Source organism: Carettochelys insculpta, chromosome 20, assembly GCF_033958435.1.
Source record: "Carettochelys insculpta isolate YL-2023 chromosome 20, ASM3395843v1, whole genome shotgun sequence".
Classification (NCBI taxonomy): Eukaryota; Metazoa; Chordata; order Testudines; family Carettochelyidae; genus Carettochelys; species Carettochelys insculpta.
The window spans coordinates 4635798-4657280 of NC_134156.1; the positions used below are offsets into that span (position 1 = coordinate 4635798).

The 21483-nt window shown below is 41.6% G+C and overlaps 2 protein-coding genes across 6 annotated transcripts in view; one reads left to right on the plus strand and one right to left on the minus strand.

The window, feature by feature from the left end:
* The window catches only part of QTGAL (queuosine-tRNA galactosyltransferase), a 216170-nt gene extending 208241 nt beyond the window's left edge, over positions 1 to 7929 (plus strand). For 3 of the 4 annotated variants that reach the window (XM_075014910.1, XM_075014911.1, XM_075014912.1), the window contains 2 exons: positions 2053 to 2141; positions 7792 to 7929. In XM_075014910.1, coding sequence (XP_074871011.1) covers positions 2053 to 2133 — 81 coding nt within the window. In that variant the 3' untranslated portion in view covers positions 2134 to 2141; positions 7792 to 7929. Of the gene's footprint in view, positions 1 to 2052; positions 2142 to 4563; positions 4636 to 7791 lie in introns of all 4 variants that reach the window. The other variant, XR_012648282.1, reaches the window with a different exon arrangement.
* The window catches only part of TBCD (tubulin folding cofactor D), a 204487-nt gene continuing 190780 nt past the window's right edge, over positions 7777 to 21483 (minus strand). The window contains exons 38-40 of one of the 2 annotated variants that reach the window (XM_075014908.1): positions 15408 to 15517; positions 12392 to 12476; positions 7777 to 7914 (exon numbers count right to left, since the gene is read on the minus strand). In XM_075014908.1, coding sequence (XP_074871009.1) covers positions 7900 to 7914; positions 12392 to 12476; positions 15408 to 15517 — 210 coding nt within the window. In that variant the 3' untranslated portion in view covers positions 7777 to 7899. Of the gene's footprint in view, positions 7915 to 12379; positions 12477 to 15407; positions 15518 to 21483 lie in introns of both variants that reach the window. The other variant, XM_075014907.1, reaches the window with a different exon arrangement.

Sequence of the window (21483 nt, forward strand, 5' to 3'; positions counted from 1 at the left end):
AGGAACCCATCAAACAGCTTTGAGCAAGTGGGCATTGTTTTTGTGAAGCAAGGCCTTCTTCAGGGCTGAAGGCCACAGCTTCTGTGTTCAGTGTCCATGTGCGAATCGCCACTTTTCATTTCATTGCCACGTCCAGCTCGGTATAATTGTCTATATGTCCCATCCTAAGCAGTTTAATTTTGCTGTGTCCAGCAGCCTCATTCTGCCCCAGAGCTAGCAGTGTTTGGGTGGTGAGTGGCAGCTACTCTACTTAGGTATTTTACTGAGCACTTTGTAAAGTGTCTTAGCCTCTGAAAGGCACTATGTAAATGTCTGTATTAGCTACCACTGTATCGTTCCCAGGCAGTATAAATATCAGCTTTAGGCCTTGCTCAGATTGGATGGCAGCAGCTTTCTTAATATTTTTTTGCCATGTAGACTAAAGTAGAACAGAAAATAGGTAATTAGAGCCATATGGTTTTTGAGGCATAGTTCACCAGGGTGGGTTTGAGGGCTGACACAGTGTGCTTGCAGATGTTTCCTTTCATCTGTCAGTTCAAGGAGGAGAAAGAATGAAGAGCTGTTCTTTAAAAAGTCTGAACCACAGACCTGACCCTTTGGGAAGGAGGGGCACATGAAAGGAAGGCAGAACATAACTTTACTGAGAAACACCATCCAACATTTAGTTCCCCAAAGGCAGCAATGAGCCAGGCGGGAGACATGACATTAGCACCGCTTGGGTACTTTTGTTAGCATTGTCATGTCCCTTGTGCTAATGCAGGATTAGGGAAGTTTACTGCGTGAATGGGAGGCTGCCAGGGACCACTCAGATGCTATGAGGAGGCATGTTTGTAAGAGACTCTGTTGCTGGCACTCTTCCTTGCCTGCTCCTCAGCAATAGAGGACGCTGGAGGTGCCCTCCGCTGAGGGAGCGGTAAAGTTTAAGTTCCACCAGTCTGTGCTCATTAAAGATCCCACAGCAGTTTTTTTTCATTGGATTCTGACCAGGACAATTGAGCTGCCTGCCTCCCTGAATTCCTCCTGTTGGTTCAGTTCTGCCTCATTTGCTTTTGTGGTGTGAAAGCTCTTAAAACAGGGGCTGGGTTCTACTCAGAGGGCAGCTGCACCAATCCTATCTTAGCCCTTACCTGCATCATAGGGTACGGTCATGATCAATAAATGATTTAGGAAGAGCTCAGAGATACGTGAAAAACTGTAGAAGAGCCAAGCATCACAATGGAAATGCAGAGGTTGGCATGTTTACCTAATGACATCACTAGCGCACTGGTGTCTGTATCGCTGCCTTGCAATAAAAGGGCTTTGAAGGAAATACCTGTAACTGTGGTTAGTGTTAGGGTGAGTATGCCAGTTGCTTGATGGTGTAATTCACTAGATAAGCGCATCACTGTGCAAAATACGCAATTGCTTTTTTTTTTTTTGGGGGGGGGGGGGGTTAAATGGCATCCTGGTTCTAGCCCCTTAAAAAGCCTGCAAATTACAAAAAAAAAAAAAAAAAAACCCCAAGCAGCACACTCAGTCCTCTGCAGAGCTGCTTGCAGTGCAAACCTTGTGTTGTGCTTAGTCATTACAATGAGCTCTCTGAAATGGTGACCATCCCCCCAGGCGAGCTTGGAAATGTTCTTGAACATGCCACTTCCCCCCCACCCCAATGAACTAAGGATGAAAAGAGGCTGAAAGCTGCTAGTATTCTTCTCTGGAGTTGCAAAGTTTTTGTTTTCAGGGGTTTGTACAGGGGAGAAGGGCAGCTTGGGGGTCAATCCAGAACATGACCAGCTCAGGAAGGAAAGACCAAAACAGACTTTCAACTCAGCTATAAGTAAAACTTTTTTTAAAGCTCTCCGTTGTCTTGAAATAAGCTGTCCAGGCTCATGATTTTTCTAAACGAATGCAATACTTTTAGAGGTGTCGAAGTGGAGAGGCGGGAAGTGTATGCACTGCTAGATTGCACAACTCTCTTCTATATCAAGAACTGGCTTTTCTTTCAATGGTCTATAAATCCTCAATGAATGATGAAATGGGGTTCACCTGACCTGATGCTGTCTCATCCCACAGGATCTGACAGGTGGAGCATTTGAAGAAAACCTCAACACACTAGACTTGAAAGAGGGCCTGGATTATCATCATTTCAACTGAACACCAAGGTATAGCTGCAATTTTCATGCTTTATGTATCCTGAGTGATGTGTATGTTAAAAACAAAATTGTGTTCAGAGACAGCTGAGCTTTATAGTTAATAATTTGAGCTTCACCCAAGAACTTCACTCTTCTGATCTTTTAATCTTTTCTCGAGGACAGGATAAAGGTATACCTTTAAAACCTATATTTACCAGATGCGAACAGGACACATTACAGGCTTAGCAGTTTATAATTGTGATTTTTCTGCTTACTGTCACAGAAACACAAGTGAATAGTTTACTATAGTATCCTAAAATGTGCCATTTTTGCTGCTAATTTTATATATGCAAAATGTGTTGTTGGTGGTTATACTCTTGGTGTAAGTAGCCTATCCAACACTATATTAGATTACAGAGCAAGCTGCTACCATAAGAAAACATTGAAGCCACATCAAACAATGCACATCAGTTTCAATGTTCACAACAATGAAAGTGTTTACAGACCTTGGTGACTCGGGTTCTGTCAAGAGTGGTCAGGGGCCCCAAGCCATTCCCTGGAATTGGTTAATCTCCTGCTACTGACAACAGCAGCTGGTGTTTCCTGAGAGAAAATCTTTACATTACTGCTTTGTATCTAAGTGAACTACTAGTGCTAAGGGATTAAAGAGGCCCTAAATTATGGCATCCCTGTGACTTGGGCTTGTTAGGCATACAGTGCGTATGTATGGGAAGTGATTTGGAAGCCAGAGACTGATGTATATAGATGCTCAGTGCTTTCATGTAGCCTCCTATTGTGTATGCACAAAAATAAGTGCATTTTTGCTAACACTGAAGTAACATTTTTCTTGCACTGGGGATGTTGATATAACTTTTGCTCAAGAAGGAACTAAAAATCAGGTCAGCTTCTGCTTAGACTGTCCCCCTCGGGTGCAATGTGCCACTTCAGTGGTTTAGTAGAAGTGAATTAACATAATAAAGATATAACTTACCTAGTGATTCTGGGGGCCCAGCTTGACACATCAGATGGGTCTGATTCTATACATTTTATGTCATTTAGATACTACTAACGTTTAAGTAGGCCACCTAAAATTGCTGTTTTAGATCTTTACTCTGGTTAAGTAACATGTTTTGGTTGCTAGTCACCCTAACTACTTAACCAGAGAGTACAGTGTTATCTGAGGCACTGTTGTTCCCTTATCAGTTTTTCTTTCTTGTTCCTTGGGTGATTATAACAGCTTCAAAATAGCATAATATCGAGGGGCCACACAATATCCGCTGTTTGGCTTTTTTTTCTTTGTCTGTATGACACTACACTGGATGCAAAGGAAGGTTCTGTTAGGGGTCTTAGCTGGTGAAATGGCTCACAGCAGCCAGAGGCACTTAAGGCCTATGTTATGCCATCAATAAACTTAAATTTAATATAATACACGCTGAAGAATTCCACCAAGTGCTGTCTATCTAGTTAGTTCAACCGTGCGGCTCCTTGCCCAGCTGTGCAGAATTTAATTATAAAATCTGTGTAGAGAAAAGTGCCTCCCACCTCTAAAATGCCTAGTTAATAATGGCTCCTTTCAGAAAAAAGGCTGGTAACTCAGAGCCTGCCTCTGCATTTCCCTGCTATTGCCATGCAGCCCCTGGTTTGAATTGATTAATCACGTGCATCACTTCACTCTTGTTCTCAGGACCCCATCCCAGCAGCAGTGTTTATAATTCCATGTGTAGATTAACAGTACTAAGATCACCATTCTACTGCTCTCCCTAGTTGCTGATCATGTTTTGTGTTGCTGTCTTCTGCTTATGCCTTCTAGGTACAAGCTGAAGCAAAGGCTATTGTAAATGCAGAATGTTTATCCTTTGTAATATTCATATGAAAAAGTGGCTGCAGCTTTCTTTCTAAAACAGCACAGGAAAAGATGTTCTTGGCCCTTCAGAGGAGGGGATTGGTAACAAAATACATAACCTTTAACCCTCAAGGCCCAGATTTTCAAGCAAGGATGAGCCATTCACTGGAATGTTGCATTGTTCGTTTTGCACAGAGAGGTGTCCATTCATTGAATTTCAAATGCAACCAAATTTGGTAATCTCAGCAAAGAAGCTCAAGCTTGTGAGACCTACAGCAACCAAGCTTGTTTACGCATAGGGGGTAGGTCCTGTTCAGGAATGGGTACTTCGTCCTATCTTTTTCCATGTTGTACCTCTTCTGTGGATTAATGCAGGGTTTTGTGCTGCACAGCTGTGAAGCTAACCTCATTTCTCAGATTTTACATTTAAGAGCCAATGCTGAGGGTTGTAGCACAGAGGATATTTCTCGTTTTGAGTTTCATGTAACAGTTTTTCTGTTGATTGTGGCATAAAAATATTCATTTTGTATAAAACCAGTTTCTGATAGTGTGGGGATTCCCAGTTTAGCTTTATCCTTTCCTAATTCAGCCTATGCCCAATTTCTATAGCAAATCTTCAAAAAGAAACAAATGTTCCACACTACAAATGAGTGTACCAAGCTGCGAGTTGATAATGAAACAGTAAGTAGAAATGCTTTGAGTCTACATGAGAAGAAAAGGAAAGGTCCCTCTTTAAGGGACCTTAAAGTTATTTTCAACTGGTGTCTTAAGTTGACAGTTCAAACAGTGATTATATGACTTACTGTTTATTTCCAATAGTGCCTATAGTCTATAACTGTGCCCAGAAAGTGGCTGGCACACACTTTCCCACAAAGATAGGACCAAGAGAAGGGAGATACCGATCTTAGATTGCGAAGGAACACAATCCTGTATTTCTGAAATTTGATGCTCAATTCTGACCTACCCTTCCTAAGGTTGTCACTTGCTTGAGTATACTCAGGCAACAATTTAAAACAAACATTTCTGTAAAATTGCTTTCTAGATTCTAGTAATAGTGTATTCTGAAAGCATATCATTATACAGCTTGAGATTTTTTCCTAATTGTAGTATTAGGGGAAATGGTCTATAGTTGTGACTAATTCCTCCAAGGTGCCAACTCTAAACATTTGAGTAGTCTTTTAATTTCATTTTTTCTGACTTAAATGTATTTTGACACTCCTGTATTGAGATACTGCAACCCATCTTAATTTTCTCATAGCTTTTAAATAAATGAGTTCATGCTTTTGTGCAAGAGAAGATCCTGTCTTGTTTCCAGTAATGAACTATTCTGTCTTGCTTTGGCGCAGCACCATTTTTGCACCAAGCAAGAAACAAATGTTGCCAGTAATGGTCTGAAATGACTCAGAATCTGCACCCGTAATCAGCAGCAATCTGAGATGCACAGGCTAGGATGAGCATGCTTCTACAACAGTGGTTTCCAAACTTTTTGAGCTAACCCTACCCCAGCAAAAAAGAGGCTAGTTGGGGGCTGAGGTTGTCCTCAACCTGCTCAGCCGCTGGAACGTTTCTCTTCTCTAGGGCTTTGCCATGCAGTTTAGAAACCTCTGTTCTACAAAGCTACACAAACCACCTGACTCTAAGGAGTGGCACTTGATGTAGGAGCCTAATGCCAGTGAAGATAGGTCCTCAAGAGTAGTGGACCTCTTCCTAGAAGTGTGAACAGGTTGAAACTCTCTAAGGCTATATCTACAGTAAGAGAAATCTTCAAAATAGCCATGCTATTGGCCATTTCGAAGAATACTAATGAGGCACTGAAATGCATATTCAGCACCTCATTAGTAGGCCACCAGTCATGGCGCTTTGAAATTGCCACTTTTTGCTACCACGTGGCTCATCCAGACGGGGATCCTTTTTGAAAGGACCCCCACCAGCTTTCAAATCCCCTTATTCTAGCAGATAGGAATAAGGGGATTTCAAAGTTGGAGGGGTCCTTTCCCGCCTGGACAAGCTGCGCGGGAGTGAAAAGCAGCAATTTTGACGCTCTGTGGCCAGTGGCATACTAATGAGGGGCTGAATATGCATTTCAGCACCTCATTAGTATTCTTCAAAATGGCCATTAGCATGGCTATTTCAAAGATTTCTCTTAATGTAGACATGGCCCTAATGTGGTAATCTCTTGGATGGCAACATCTGTGGTCTGGCATGATTTTAATTCGCCAGATGTCCACTTATCATGGGTCTGGTCAAGTTTTTGTTGGTCCTATAATGTTTGTTTACAGCCACTAATCCTTGTTTCTCAGCATTCTGTGCTGTTATTTAGCTATAAATTACCCCTAAATGCCTTCTAAGAACCCAGCGAGTGTTGGTAATGCTGCTACACAATATTGACCTCCCGTGGTTCAGCAAATTCTCTTCAGTCATCACTGGTCAGGTCCTGAGGGTCATTTTGGTATGAATTTCAACAAAAGCTTTTTTCTGGCTTATTCACTCTGCAAAATTATGCCACCTTAGCTTTTGGATAGTTCTCCTTCCCCTCTGCAAAAGGAACAGGACTATGTAAAACACTTGTTGCAAAACATTCATATAGCAAGCTTCCCTTGTGACTCTAGAAGAACTGAATAGGTTCATACAGCATACTAAATGAGCCCATGGTAATTTTTTTTGACCTACTATTGTATGTCAGATAAGCTTAAAAATCAGTTTCTTCTGTTGGAGCAGAGGATGGTGCAAGTGCTTAGAGTGCAGTGGAATAAAAGCTTTACTTAAAGATAGTGACAGGATAGAAGAAGGTTTTCTCTACTTCAAATGGGGGGTAGTGATAGTTGGCCTTTCTATATCAAACAAAAATAACTGGACAACTGGTGCCTTGTCACAACAAACAGGGTTCATTAAAATTGAGAATAGCAGAGAAGATGTGTTTTTGAACAGTTATTCACAGTGAATACTAAGTAATCATGCCCTTCATGTTTGTGAATTTGCATAATCCATATATAAATTGTTGTAACACAAAGAAAACATGGGGAGGAAACTACAACTAATAGGGTTTACCCATGCTACTCTGAATGTACCCTGCAATTGCTGGTCTATGTCCGATGCCCGTGGGGCTGCTGAGAGGAGCTGATAATGGATGGCTGATTTTTAAAAATGTCTCACAGTAAGGGCAGTAACTGAAGCACTGACCTGTCACTGCTGTATTCCTCAGTTGGAAAAGTGAGGTTCTGCTTGATGGCTCTTGAACTCAAGCTTTAACACAAAGTCGCCATTCAGCAATCTGTTTAGTTTAGGGTTTGACCTTACCCAGAATGAAGATTGTCTGCTTTTGCTTGTAGACTGTAAGTCAGGACTGACAGCAATAAAAGAAGAGTTTATTGAGAGAAGTTTTACCTGCTGGTAATGATGAAAGAGTTCATTACCATTAAGTATTGCTACTGTGAAAAAAATACTCTCCCATTGTGAATTGTTGCATTATCATCTTAAATATTAGTGGCCTGACCACAAGCATTAGCCACAACCATCAACGTATGTCATACCCAAGCACACAAGCTCAGTGATTTTAGAGGAGAAATATCCATTGAGGTTTACTGGTGGAATGTAGAACACTGGCATTCAAAAGCAGCTCAATTATTACAAAGATCATGAGGACAAACTGCCATCTTGTGGCTACAGATGACAAATTTAAGAACTGAAAATATAATGGACTTTTTGTTGCCTTCTTTATATTGTGGTCAGAGATGCTGACAAACAGTCACCTTATTTAGTGACACATCTGTGTGTGATGCTTTTGAACGCATGCTTTTACCCTTCATGTTAATTTTTGTTTATCATCATATTTTGTAGCTCAATCTGACATTCCAGTTCATCAAGATGCTGCGGCTGACATCACTTCCTCCTTCATGACACAAGCCTGGGAGCTTCAGTTTTCAAAGCAACAGAACACTGACCACTTCACTGAGCTGTGCTCTAAAGATGGAAAACAAACAAAAAAAAAAGAATGTATTAAATTCTTTTAGGTGTGGTACTTAACTACTTTTAATCAGTTCATAACTGAATTCATTGCTATGAATCCAGGCAAACGGAAGGAAAATAGGACATGACATTTTAACCAATGGTAAATATCTGATAGATTAAAAGAAAAAACTTAGATGAATAATATTTTAAATGTTCGTTCAAGGGGCGTGTTTTTCTAAAAGATGAATAAAGTTCAAGGGGCTTGTAAAATGAAAGTGTGCTGACATTATACCTGGTTTTCCAGTTGAGTTTGTTGTTTTCTCTACTTTTATAAAGTGAGTTCTTAGGAAGGTAGTGTGCTGTCTACTTTTTCATACATCCCCTATCCCTATGGAAAAGTGTGTGCGTCATTGGATTTAACTCCCCCACAAGTAATGCTCAACAGGTTGTAGGTGGGATTGTCATTCTATAAAACTAGTGGGAAAAAGAACAGCCTTGGCGTTTACTTGAAAACTTCTGTTTCTTCTATAAAGTGTTCATAAATGTTTTAATTAGCAATGCTAGAAAATGTATGTAGGAGGAAGTAGTGCCTATAACCTTATTGATTTTGATGGGATAAAAGATAGCAAAGGAAAGATTCCCAATTCAGTTTTTAAATGTTTTCCCCATACACCTGTCCAGTACTTCAGTTCAGTATATAATTTTATCTTGTTTACATCACATAGATTCACTTTTCTTTCCCATATGAGTCTCCCAGTATTTAAGAATAAAACTCACCTGGCTCCTCAAACAATTTTCATACCAATTAAGCATTTCAAAATTTAAAGGATGTAAAATAATCACACCATCGATGAAGCAAAAACAGTGATAAGATAAGTTTCCCAAATCATTAAAACCCCAGCACTCAAATTTAGCTTTCACTTTGAACAAGAGTGATTTACTACAGGAGAACTTAAGAATTTTTGTTTACAAATTTACACAGTTGTCAGTTCCAGCTATTGTACAAATTAACTGGGTATCATGGAAGTTAGAATCACTTCAGCGGTTAGTTTTCTTGGCCTGTTTACCATCAGTGTTTTCAGGAAAAATCAAGTAACTGATTTTGTAACTTGAGGCATGACATGATGATTTACTTTTTGAACTTGAGCTCTTAGAGCTCCACACAAGTTACAAGACTTAACAGTCTCTGGTGTTTGCCTGATGTTCCAGGGCTTGGCCATAAGCCTTCCACTAGTATAAATACCTCTAAACTTGTGGGGGTGGGCCATGCTGCATTTTAACTAATACATTATTAACTAACCACAAATTCTTACTTCCCATGGTTTGCCCCATTTTAACACATTTCTCTGTCAAAATCTTTCCTCGCAATCTGGGGCACAGAGAATAGCAAAGAATGAGTAGGACTGGAATGACAGGAGACAAACAAATGCTGCTGTTTCCCTCAGGTGCTCTGTTTTAAGTCCAGTGCTATGGGCAATTCTCCTGGTGACATTGTAGCAGAATGCACATTAAGCATGTAAAGTGTTGACAGATGACCAGGTAGCCATTTTACAGATTTTGGGTCTGGCTGCAGAGAATGGAAAGGGGCTCTACTCTAATGAATGTTCTTCAGGAACAGTATTAAATGACCCAGGAATGGATGATTTTTAAGATATTTTTCAAGGACCATGCATGTAAGGTAGAAGGAAACCAGTAAAAAAGTTTTTCTAAGGAAGGCTTTACTCTTAGACCTGTCACATGTCGTGCTCTCTCTTTTGGTGTTGAGGCTTTCAGAAAAAACAAAAGAATAATTACCCCAGAATCATGTGTTCTCAAGAGTAAGACCAGCATTGTTCTCACAGATGATACATTGTGGGCAATAGCTGGGATTGAATCTTTTAGCTGGCATGGTTACAACTAAGCATCACTTGACAGAAAATGAGTACAATGCCATGTTTAGTTGAGTCTTTACACTGTAGACAGATGCCAGATAGGGAAGAAGTGCTACTCTGTGGAACCTCAATACGCTTCAGTGATATACCTAGACAGATAGATGAGCTAGTGTGTTGAATACAAAATGAGTGCAAATAAGGTAATCAGAGGTTGCTTTTCTGAAGTACAGGGTCTGTATTTTGCTGCTCTCATTTCTTCCTTTAGTCAGAATCCTGACCTAAACTATTTCATGATCACTGGTTCTCAGGTTGCCACCCACATCTACTTCCTCTATCAGTTCCTCTCTGTGAGCAGCAGGTCAAGCTGAGCATGGCTTCAGGTTGGTTCTTTCAGCACTGGCACCAGGAAGCTGTCCCCAACATCTTCTAAAAGCTTCCTCAACTGCTTGTGCACTGCTATAATGGTCTCCCAACAGATGTCAGAGTGATTATGAGAACTAGGGCCTGGGATCTGACCACTCTTTACATCATTTTCTTTATCTCAGATCATTTCTCCAGTTTGTCTAGATCATTTTGAATTACAATCCTGTCCTCCAAAACACTTGCAAGCCCTCCCTGCTTGGTGTCAGCCACAAACTTTGAAAGTGTATTCTTTATGTTGTTATCAAAATCATTGATGAAGATACTAAACAGAACAGATTCCAAAACTGATCCCTGCAGCACCACCTTTGCCATGCCCTTTCAGCAATGCTGTCAACCATTGACATCTACTCTATGGGATGGGTTAGCCAACCCGTTATGCACCCTCCACCCCAACAGTAGCTCCATCGAGGTTGTGGTTCCCTCATTAATGAAAAGGTTGTGCAAGACTGTATAAAAGCCTTACTCAAATCTAGCAATACCATATGCATCACTTCCCCCCTTATTCACAAGGCTTGTTATCCTACCAAAGAAAGCTATCAGGTTGGTTGAACAAATCCATGCTATTACTTATCACCTCGTTATCTTCTTAGGGCCATGGTGTCCAACACGAAAACCACTACCCCATGTGGCTATTTCGCCAGTTGAGTAGTTGGCTTGAACAATTTTCAGAATTATGTGAATAGTTCATTATAGCAGTAGCCACTATAGAAGGAGGGCATTTTTGGGGGGTTTGGAGGTTCCTGTCTCTGGGGTAGCGGGCTTGTGGCAAATATGCCAAGACGATAACCAGAAGTGTGACAATCTTTGAATTCCTATTGGACATCACTGAGGTAACGTTGTGGGTAGGGGAGAGGTCTCTCCCGTTAGCAATAACCTGCTGTGGGACCTTTCAGGAATGGTAGGAATAGGAATGGGGAGAGGTTGAACACCAAGAGCCCAGGATGGCACTGCCTCTCTTTGTCTCTTATTCCTGCCGCCCTTCTGCAATCCCGCTGGAGCAGGAAACTAATACTTCGTCCATATAATGGGTTACAATCTTATAAAGCTTTTCTATTAATGGGACTCCAGTTAAGACTTCTGAGATACAGATAAATAGATTGTCAGTTTTAAGTCAGAGCTAGTGCCAGGACTCCTGAGAATCCATGCATCTTCCTTCCACCCAATGCAGCACCTATGGGTATTTCTTTAGGTATCAAGCTGATTATTCTTTGATCACAAAGTAAAGATTTTTAGTTCATCACAGCAGGGCATGTGTTTGCTAATAACTAAGGCTGCTGAGGCTTTGAAGTCTGGTGTAAAAATGGCATCCACATGTCCCTACAGGACTTACCTATTCCATCAACTTTAGCTAGTGAAGAGTGCACCTTGGGTGACCTTGTAGAATTTCAGGGCCTGCCATCTGAACCATATCCCATGCCTCCCAAACAGCTTGTATGAAAAAAGGAATGAAGAGGGAGGTCAAGTGTATTTAATATTTGTCCTTTGCTCTACCTAGCCTGCTTATCCTGCCAACCAACATCTTCCAGCTCATTGTCTGAAATAGCTGGAGGAAAAGAACCTCCCTCATGCTTCTCTAGCTTAAATTTACTGTGATTAAAGCAGAGTTCTTCTGCAGAGGATGAGCTGTACTCAAAACTGTGCTGGCTTTGTGCTGCATACTTCTGCCAATCTGGTCCACTCTGTATATATTAAACTAAGTAAGGAAATTCTTTCCTAAGGTTGTTTGTTGTCACTTCTCAGGAGTGCTCTATTATTAAGTTTTAGAATACAATATTGCTGAATCCTTATTTTGTCCTAAATGCAAAATCAGTTTATAGGAAGTCACGTAAGTCATGGAATTTTAGTTTTGCTATTAAATTTGAAGGGGAAATTCTTACCATTCTTTTCCTCAAAACACAGACACATACAGTATACACCCAGGCTGGCATCTGTGCTACGTTATTTCATGCTTACATTGTCTCAGTAAGTTGAGCTTTCTACTAGAAGTCTGGAATGTTTTCAAGGAGTGGGATTGGAGGGTTTTATAAAAGAACAGCTTTAGACAATTCCATACATTGTATACTTAAGTCTTAGGCTTTTGGCACAATCCCATGGGTCTTGGATTTCTAGATGTCATTAACAAGTACACGACATTTAGTGAAAATACTGATGCTTTTAATTCAGGAGAGTTCTACAGCACTAACCCCACGCTCTACCTTGGACACTAGTTGTGGTTTCGGCACATTCATTAGGTCGCACAGATAGTTACGCTTCTCTCTCACTAGTGGTAACTCAGCATCCCTGCAAGAGAAGATAAGAGCATTCCTTTTAATGTTAATGTTTTCAACACATCCAAAAAGAAAATAACTGAAGTTGATTAAATTTGTAAGATGCAATGAAAAGAATGATGACTTAAAACATTCTAATTTGACTGATATAAAAAAAGTTGAACATTTTTACTGCACTGTGTTTAAACCAGTGGACTCAACAGCTATACAGTATGTAAAAATGTCATTTCAAGATAGTCATCCCTTAGTTACTAATGAGCATTTCTGATCTCTGATTAAGACTTTTTTTCTTTTCACTCCTTTAGATCTTTGCATTCCTGAAATTTAACATTTGCCATACACAGACCTTTATTTTAGCATTGGATTTGAATTTTTTTTCTTGCTCTAGATAAAGCAGTTCTTTGCCTCAGATGGGATCAGAGCAGGATCAGGAGTGTATAACAAACTTCAACTGAGATGGAAATATTTCATCTAGTTCAAGGGTGATCAAGAATTTGGAAGTGGTCAAGGGCCACACTCTTCTATACAAACTGAGGAAGTGTGGGGTCTGGGCTGGAGCCTGAGTGCTGAAGGGAGCTCAGGGTAATGGACTGGGGTGCAGGAGGAGGTGTGAGGTCTGGGAGGATGGAGCAGGGGTCCAGAGGGTTTGGGTTGCGACTTGGGTAACGGGGCTGTGACCCAGGGCAGGAGATTGGGGTGCAGTGTCTGGGAAGAGATGCAGGTGCAGGAGAGGATTCTGACCTGGAGGAGGGATGGAGGAAGGGGTGCAGGGTGTGGGAGGGAGTTGTGACCAGGGTAGGAAGGATGGGGGTGCATGGGAGTTGGTTTTGACCTAGAACAGGGTGTTTGGGTTGTGACCTGGACTAAGGGTGCAAGAAGCATTGCAGTGTTCGGGCTGTGACCTGGGCAGGGACTGAAGGAAAGGAGGAGAGGGTTGCCAGGTGCACGCTCTGGCTAGGAGACACTTACCCTGGACCCTCAGGCAGATCTTTTCCCTGCCATGGCCACACACGCTGCTCAAAGCAGCTGGGTACTTGGGGCCAACATGTGCATCTCTTTGTGGCATATGCCATGAGGGGAGAGGGCTCCATGAACTTCATGCACCCAAAATCACAGCCCAGGAAGCTTGGCTGGTTTCTGAGCAATGGGAACTGAGAGGAAGGGAGCTCGAGAGGTCAGAGTCCAGTCCCCTGCCTTCTCAGCAGCACCAAGCACTGTCAAGACTATCCCTGATAGGTGTCTGTCTAACCTGCTCTTACATATCTCCAGTGATGGAGACTGAACAACCTCCCTAGGCGATATATTCCAATGTTTAACCAACCTGACAGTAAGAAAGTTTTTCCTAGTCTCCAACTTAAACCTCCCTTGCTGCAGTTTGAGCCCATTGCTTCTCTTCCTGTCCTCAGAGGCCAAGAAGAACAATTTCTTCCTCTTCCTTGTAACCCTTTTTCAGGTACTTGAAAACCACTGTCATGTCCCCTTCAAGTCTTCTCTTTTCTAAACTAAACAAGGCAGTTCTTTCAGTCTTCCTTCATAGCTCATGTTCTCTAGACCTCTCATCATTCCTGTTGCTCTTCTCTGGACCTTCTTCAGTTTCTGATATCTTTCTTGAAATGCAGTGCCCAGAAATGAACACACTACTCCAACTGAGGCCTAATCAGTGCTGAGCAGAGCAGAAGAATGACTTCTCGTGCCTTGCTCAAAACATTCCTGTTAATGAATCCCAGAATCATGTTTGTTTGTTTTTTTTTAAATCAAGAGCATCCCACTGATGACTCATATTTAGCTCATGGTCCCCTATGACTCCTAGATCCCTTTCTGCAGTACTCCAAAGCAGTTGCAACCTCTCCCAGCATGGTATCATCTGCAAACTTAATAAGCATATTCTCTATGCCAATAGCAAATGGTCATGCTAGTAAAGATAGCCATTGTCTAGACAGAGTTTCATACTCAATGACTTAAATAATTCTGAACCAATTCTAGGAGGAGGACAATACTACAATTCCAGTATTGCAGAAACGGGGGGGGGCACACAAGCTAAATGTTGAATACCCCTGGCCTTTCTGAAGGATATTTGACAACTTCAGCAAGTTGCAAACTTCCTTTGAGCCAAAACAAAAGCACATTCTGTTACACTATAAACTACTTGTCACAAAAATGCACAGTAGTTGCGATATGGAGAATATTTTACACATGCAGATGCTGGTGTTTGGGTTTTTTTAGGCCAAATATTTGAGTCTGGTTCAGCTTCTTGATGTCATCACAAATTTATTTTAATTCAGAAGTATAAACTCATTCCCGTAGTGCCCAGAGAGTATGAGAATTTTAACATATTTGTGATGATCCATCTTCTTTATGCCATCTTTATTTACCACCAGTATATGATACACAACATATAAGCTTTCAGGACAGAGAGGTCCTTTTTAGCAACACCCTTTTTGGCCTAAAAAATCCATGCATACAGCAGATTGCATAAAAGATACAATGTTGTTTACAACAGTGGTTCTCAACCAGGGATACGTGTACCCCTGTGGGTACTCAGAGGTCTTCCAGAGAGTACATTAACTCAGTGTTTCTCAACCTTTTTATGAATTAAAAAATTTTACTTATTTTATGTTCATCTAATTTTTGTATTTACCCTTTTTTCATAATTATAAGTACAATGGCAAGTTTATTGCCTATAGGCAATTTCTTCCAACCAACCAGTTATAATTAAGTTTTTTGAACAAGTGTGTTACAATAGTAGAAAAAAAATTCTGTGTCTGAAAACTGCAGGTACTGGGAGTACTTGCAATTTTTTTGAAGGGGGTACTTTATAAAAAAAGGTTGCGAAATACTGGTTTACAATTCTTTTCCACTTTTTCTCATAAACAAATATTTCATAGATATAATAATTAAAATCAGCCTTATTTTTAAAAATTTCTCTGACAGTGAATTCACTCACCAATTGGTGTCACTAAGTACTGTCATGACCTCCTCCAGAATATCAGGATCGACAATATCACTGTAAGTTATCAACATTTCATATGCTTGACTGGCTGTTGCTTTCCTTATCTAGAGAGAAGAAGCAGAGAGACGATTTCTAGTTGCCAGAAACAGTGAAATTACCCAGACTGCTGCATATGAGTTACTTGTACCTACAAGTTTTTTCACAGTATTTTCTGAATACTTCAGTGGAGTAGACCAGTGAATCCCAACCTTTTCAGTAATACCACACACTTCAACGAGATGAACAATTCCACAGCACACCCAGTCTTTCCAGCAGAATCGATTGCTCATAACCATCACATTTACTTATGGTTATGGTCTTACTAGAGAGATTGTCAACATAGTAATGCATACAAGACGCTAAACAGGGATCAGATGCGATGTTGAGTAATCAAGTGACCACTGAAAATTTCAGTGATTAGTAAGTTACTTGTTGGGGGTGGGGGTCATGCGGGAAGCAGCTCCCCCCCCCCAGCAACCCTTTGGAGCTGGGACACCAACAAGCTCCCACTATCCCACGCCTCTTGCTACAGCAGGGAGGGGTCATGGTCTGGGAAACAGTTTCAGCTGCCTCAGCACGAAAGGGCTCCCGAGGTGTTGGCGTTTCCCCTCACAGTGGCTCTGCAAAGAACCACTGCAAGGGGAAATTGACAAACACCACACGAGCTGGGGCTCAGGCAACCTTGCTGCTTGAGCCCCACCTGGGGTTTTCAGTCTCCCCCTCTCCCCTTTCAATGGCTTTTTGCAGAGCCACAGAGAGAGGAAGTTGACAAAATTTTCATGGCACATGTTGACAGTTCTCACAGCGCACCAACTGAACACCTCTGGAGTAGGCTGCAAACTGTCCAGAATGCAGAGCTGGGACACGTATCCTTAGTCTGCCAGAGATGTGCTGTGGAAACTGGGGGAAGTAACTTCACCTCTCAGCTGCAGGTTGCACATCTACAAAATGCGTATTGTAGCAATTCTTCCATAATCTCAAAGAAATGTTGTGAGTGTAATGTTAAAAGTATGGTGCGCCCAAAATGAAAGAGGTAATGGAAGTATGAGTGTATGCATGACTAATTCAGAAACAGCTGTTATGTTCTACTTTAATACCTGGAGCTCCTCAGATTCATTCATTCATGCCATTCTGATCAGCGTAGGCAATCATGGCCCCCCACCCTGTCTATTACGAGTACTCTGGAGCATCTCCATGGTACTGTGGCAATGCAACCATGAAGTGATACTATCCAATATTTTCTCACGTTGTCTACCTCGTCCTCACTTTCCATTATCCTTTCCTGTTGTCACTAAATTTTCAAGTGCAGACTTTATAATGATATGGCCTACAAATTTTGCCTGCCTTGTTCTTATCCTATTTAACAGTGTTAGATGATAACAGATAGATGATGCTAAAGAATTGCAATGAGCTTTACAAACAGTACCGTCATGACAAATCTATAACATAGAGAACTACTTCCTCAATTTTACAGACCAGGATGCCAAGGCTGAGATGAGCCATACAGGCATTTTTGGCAGAATTTCAGCAATATAATTTTCTTAATCAGTTATGAAAGAATCTCCTTAATATTCTCTGTGATTCCCCACAATGTGGCATAGAATGCTAGATGTTAAATTCTACAGATACATACTCATGTATTCAGGGTAGAATATATCAAGTTCTCCTCTAGCATGTTCATATGTTACAAGTGGCTACCGTACAACATGTATTTTACTTTCAGCGTGCCAAAAAAGTGGACATCATTATTTGCCTTCTATTCTGTGCTGGTATATAACTAGTTGTGGTCCAGTTACCCAAACTTACATATACAGCAAGCAGCCTAGTAAGACAATATACATTTTTAGATTATGTAACTGCTCAGAATGATAAATCACTTAATTTCTACTACAGAAGACAGGGAACCTCCTGGCTCCATCCAGTCTCTATGCAACACACGTTGCACTGCTTCATCAGTGAAATCCAACCACTGAGCAAGGCATCAGGAGATCTCTGTAACAGCTGTTCCTTATCTCCTGCTATGCTCAAGGTCCAAATGTCTCCCTTTATGCCAGGCTCAATGCTTGTCCATCTACTTGGGCATCTCTCAAGGCAGAGAATAAAAATGACATTTAGCATGAAAACGCAAACAAAATTACAAAAATGGGAAGGGTGCAATTCAAAAGAATTTTGTATTCACTTTTGTTGGCTTGTGTAACAACCTCAGTGTTCAAGGAGAGGGATTTCTGCAGTTACTTGCTTATTTCAATATTGACTAACTAAAGGCCACAAAATACTCTCTCATGGGAAATGTTATTGCAATACACTACTCTCATTTACAATGTAAATACATAAAACATTTTAAAATAATATGTTATGTACATAACAGATAATGGCTACTTTACAGCTGTTATACCATGATACACTGTGTACTGTAAATATAGATTCTGGAAAGTACATTAAGCATAGGTGGCAGTATTACTTATGAAAACTACTTACTCTGCAAACAGTATGAAACGTACATAAAACGTTCAGATGACATTTTAAAAAAAACAGCAAAAAGTCATTTTTTTTTTCAAAATTGAAGCCCCTTTGGAGTTACGAGGCAAGATTACACTGAATATTTATTAAACTCATTGGATTAAAACAGGATAAACTGATTTTTTCTTTCTAGATCACCCATTAAGGCTTTGTAAGCAAAATTTCAGCCTACATTTAACTTTTACTGATAAGTATTATTTGGGTTTTTTAAAAAACATTTACTTCTCAAAGGGAATTTGTTTTTATAGGAAAATACACAAGCACAATGCCCCACTTCAGAAAAATACCAAAGCAAGTATTTAACTTTAAGTATCAGAATAGTTCTTACTGGATGCCAATGGGACTACTCACATGTTTAAAATCTGGCATGTATCATTCTGAATATGGACCTAAATCTACAGAGAGATAAACAGGTAACTGATATGGATAACATGGGTTATACATTGCTAATTACTGATGTGTTTTAATATGCCATTTAAAACTCTGGGATTATATACAAGCTGTAAGCAAGTCTCAGAACTTCCAAGTGTTGATCCCCACCAGGGGGTGGGTGAAAATATCTGCATGGCTTCACTGTGGTACAAAAGTTCCACCCTCTTTGCTGTAGGTGGGATGGAAGCTGGGGTCTGCCATAACTCTTCCTTAGCATTTACCGCCCTCTTAACCACCCTGGAAGGGCCCTCAAGTGGAGGCTGAGGGCTGGCACAAAGGTGGCTGTTCCTAGACTTGGATCCTGGGCCCTTGGCGAGTGAGGCAGCTGAAGGGGTACCATGGGGGACTAAGTATGCAGAAGCAGCCCTAAAAGGTGGTAGCCCTGACCCCGGTATTATGCCCATAGGGTACAAACAGGTGACTGCATAGGCTCCTGCCATTGGGTTGGCCATAGTGCCTGTGGCAGCTGGGAGGCAGAGATGTGGTACTGGGACCTGTACCGTGTAGCCCTGGACAGGTAGGATTCTGCCTCTGAGAAGTACTCTGATGCAGATCAGGGCAGTGCTGTGGATAATGGTGCCAGGGAGTGGTACCATGGGGAGCACTGAGTCACGGTTGGCTTGTCTCTGTGCCTGATTACAGGCAGTGCTGGCACTGGTGCCGGACCTCTGTGCTGACATTGCTGCTGTAGACAGTGCCATAGCTGATGCATGGCTCACCCATCCAAGCATTGTCCCCGAGCCTTTCAGGCAAGGCCCGGGGCTGAATTAACTCATTCGGATCCCTGGTGGCTTCAGAGGTGACCAGTGTGGATGGGAGATCCAGATCATCTGCCACCACATCATCTAGCTCTGGGGAGTCCACTCAAACCAGGTTCAATAACTCCCTAGGGGCAGCCTGAGCCCCAGGGAACCACAGGCACAGCAGGCTTGTAGTGTCACTCGTGTAGCATGCTGGGGTGGAGAGCGGCTCTTCTCCACCCTCTTTATCTTGTGCAGCCCCAGAGACTGGGAATGGTTCTACACCTTGGTGGTGGGCCTCAGTGCCAAGGAAGGCTGATGCTTTTCAACATGGTCGCTCTGCAGTGCTGAAGCATCCTGCACTGAGGCTGGCACACTATGCACAGAGGACACTGGTTCTGGTGCCGGTTACAAGCAAAGTGCATGAGAAGGAGCCTGAAATGAGTGTCCCACTTCTTTGTAAGAGGCTTAAAGCCCTTGCAGATCTTGTACTTTTCAGCTCGGTGATCCTCTCCCAAGGATTTTAGGCAGGAGTCATGAGGGTTATGACATTGAGCACTTACTATAAGGCTTGAAGACCTGGAATCAAGCCATACCCAAGTCCAGGGAAACAAGAAGTGGGAAAGATCCCCAGAAGCTATCTACAACCAAAACTAATTAAGAACTACAATAACTAAACAAACCCACCTCTAACTATGTGCGCTAGAAACCTCTAGGAAAGGTGCCTGTGGAAAGCAAAGGCAGAGATGCTCCAGCTATCGTCACAGGCAGTAAAAAGGAACTGGGGGGACAGAAGGTTGGGGCATATGTGTGTGTCGCTGTGGGGGCACCACTCCATGGGACTCCTCTGCTGACCCAATGGGTACCGCTAAGGGAAAACCTTCCAACCATCATGCAGCATGTGTGCATGCAAACATCTAAGTGGAATGGATGTGAGAAATCACTCCAAGAAGAACTTAAGGATTTTATCAAAGACTGTGTTGATCTGAAATAAGTTTCGTCTTTCACTGACAACAGCCACCACTGCCAAAGAATTACATACTCCAAGCGCCTCGCCTGCACACAACACTTATCAACCATTTTGCTTATGGGAGGGATGTTGGATGATGAGCTAGGCTGATGACAGTAAGGCTCACTGATGGGTAGAACTGTCTTACCTAGGAGACCTAGAAGCCTCAATAGGCCCACAAGATTCCTTGATCTTAGGGATGTCTTTTTGTCCTCTCGAGATCTGTCTTAGGGGAAATGAGCCTTTCCCATTTAGGCGGCTTTGAAGCACCTGAAGTTGCTCCAAGGCCTTTGCTTAATGAAACAGGAGCTGAGGAAATTACTGAAATTCTCTGAGCTGGTGTGGCAGAGTTATCAAGAGAAATGAGGGTGTAGGACTCTTCTAAAGGAGTGTTCCATAAGGATCAGTTTAAGTCTAACTTTGCTCAGTATTGCTGATCTGTCCTTGAAGCAGGATCAGACCTTACACGTGGACAGGACCCAAGGGTCTCCAGGGCAACAGAGGCAGCTGGAAAACCCATCACTGAGGGAGACAAAACCTATGACAGGTCTGGCAAGGTTTGAATCCAGTGGGTTTTCTTGTTTTCTTCTCATAACCTACTAGGAGAAGCTGGAAGACCATGAAATATAAAGGAGAGGCGTAGCCTCTCTCCCCAGAGCAGAAGCCTGTGCTACATAATAAAGAAACACAAAGTAAAATAGAATAAGATAGAATAAATATGTGCATCAGTTAGCAATTAGAAGCTATGAACTAGATCTTAAACCACAGGAGTCAGAGAAAGAACTTGAGCAGTAGTGAGTCTATTCTTTTCTGTATTCCCTTATGCCATAACAAAAGCAGGTGTAGGGGACTGGTGTAGACACAAAGGCACTGCTAACAAAAATCTCTACACAAAACCCACCAGAAAAGCAGACACACACACACCCCTTACATGGGGCAGCTGTAGGACCCATAACTGAAGGAAGAATTTACAATATGATAGCACACAAAAAACAAATGGAGATTGGCACCTCAGTGTGCTGTACAAACAAAACAACAGCATTTTCTAGATCATAAATGCTTTGGGGGTAAAACACAAATGAAGGGAAAAGGATACGGATACAACACATAAGCAAATCAATAAAGAATTAGCAAACACTAGATGTCTGATGACTAACTTCCAGAGAAGAACCTACACTAAAACACATATTTTTAAAATATCTGTGAAAAGATATGAACGCTGCATGTCACATGCAATTTCAATCCCTTTCACTTCAAGCAGTATTTAATAACTTTGTTTCTTCATAAAACAATTTTTTTTATGTCTTATGGCAACACCTCTCATACTTAC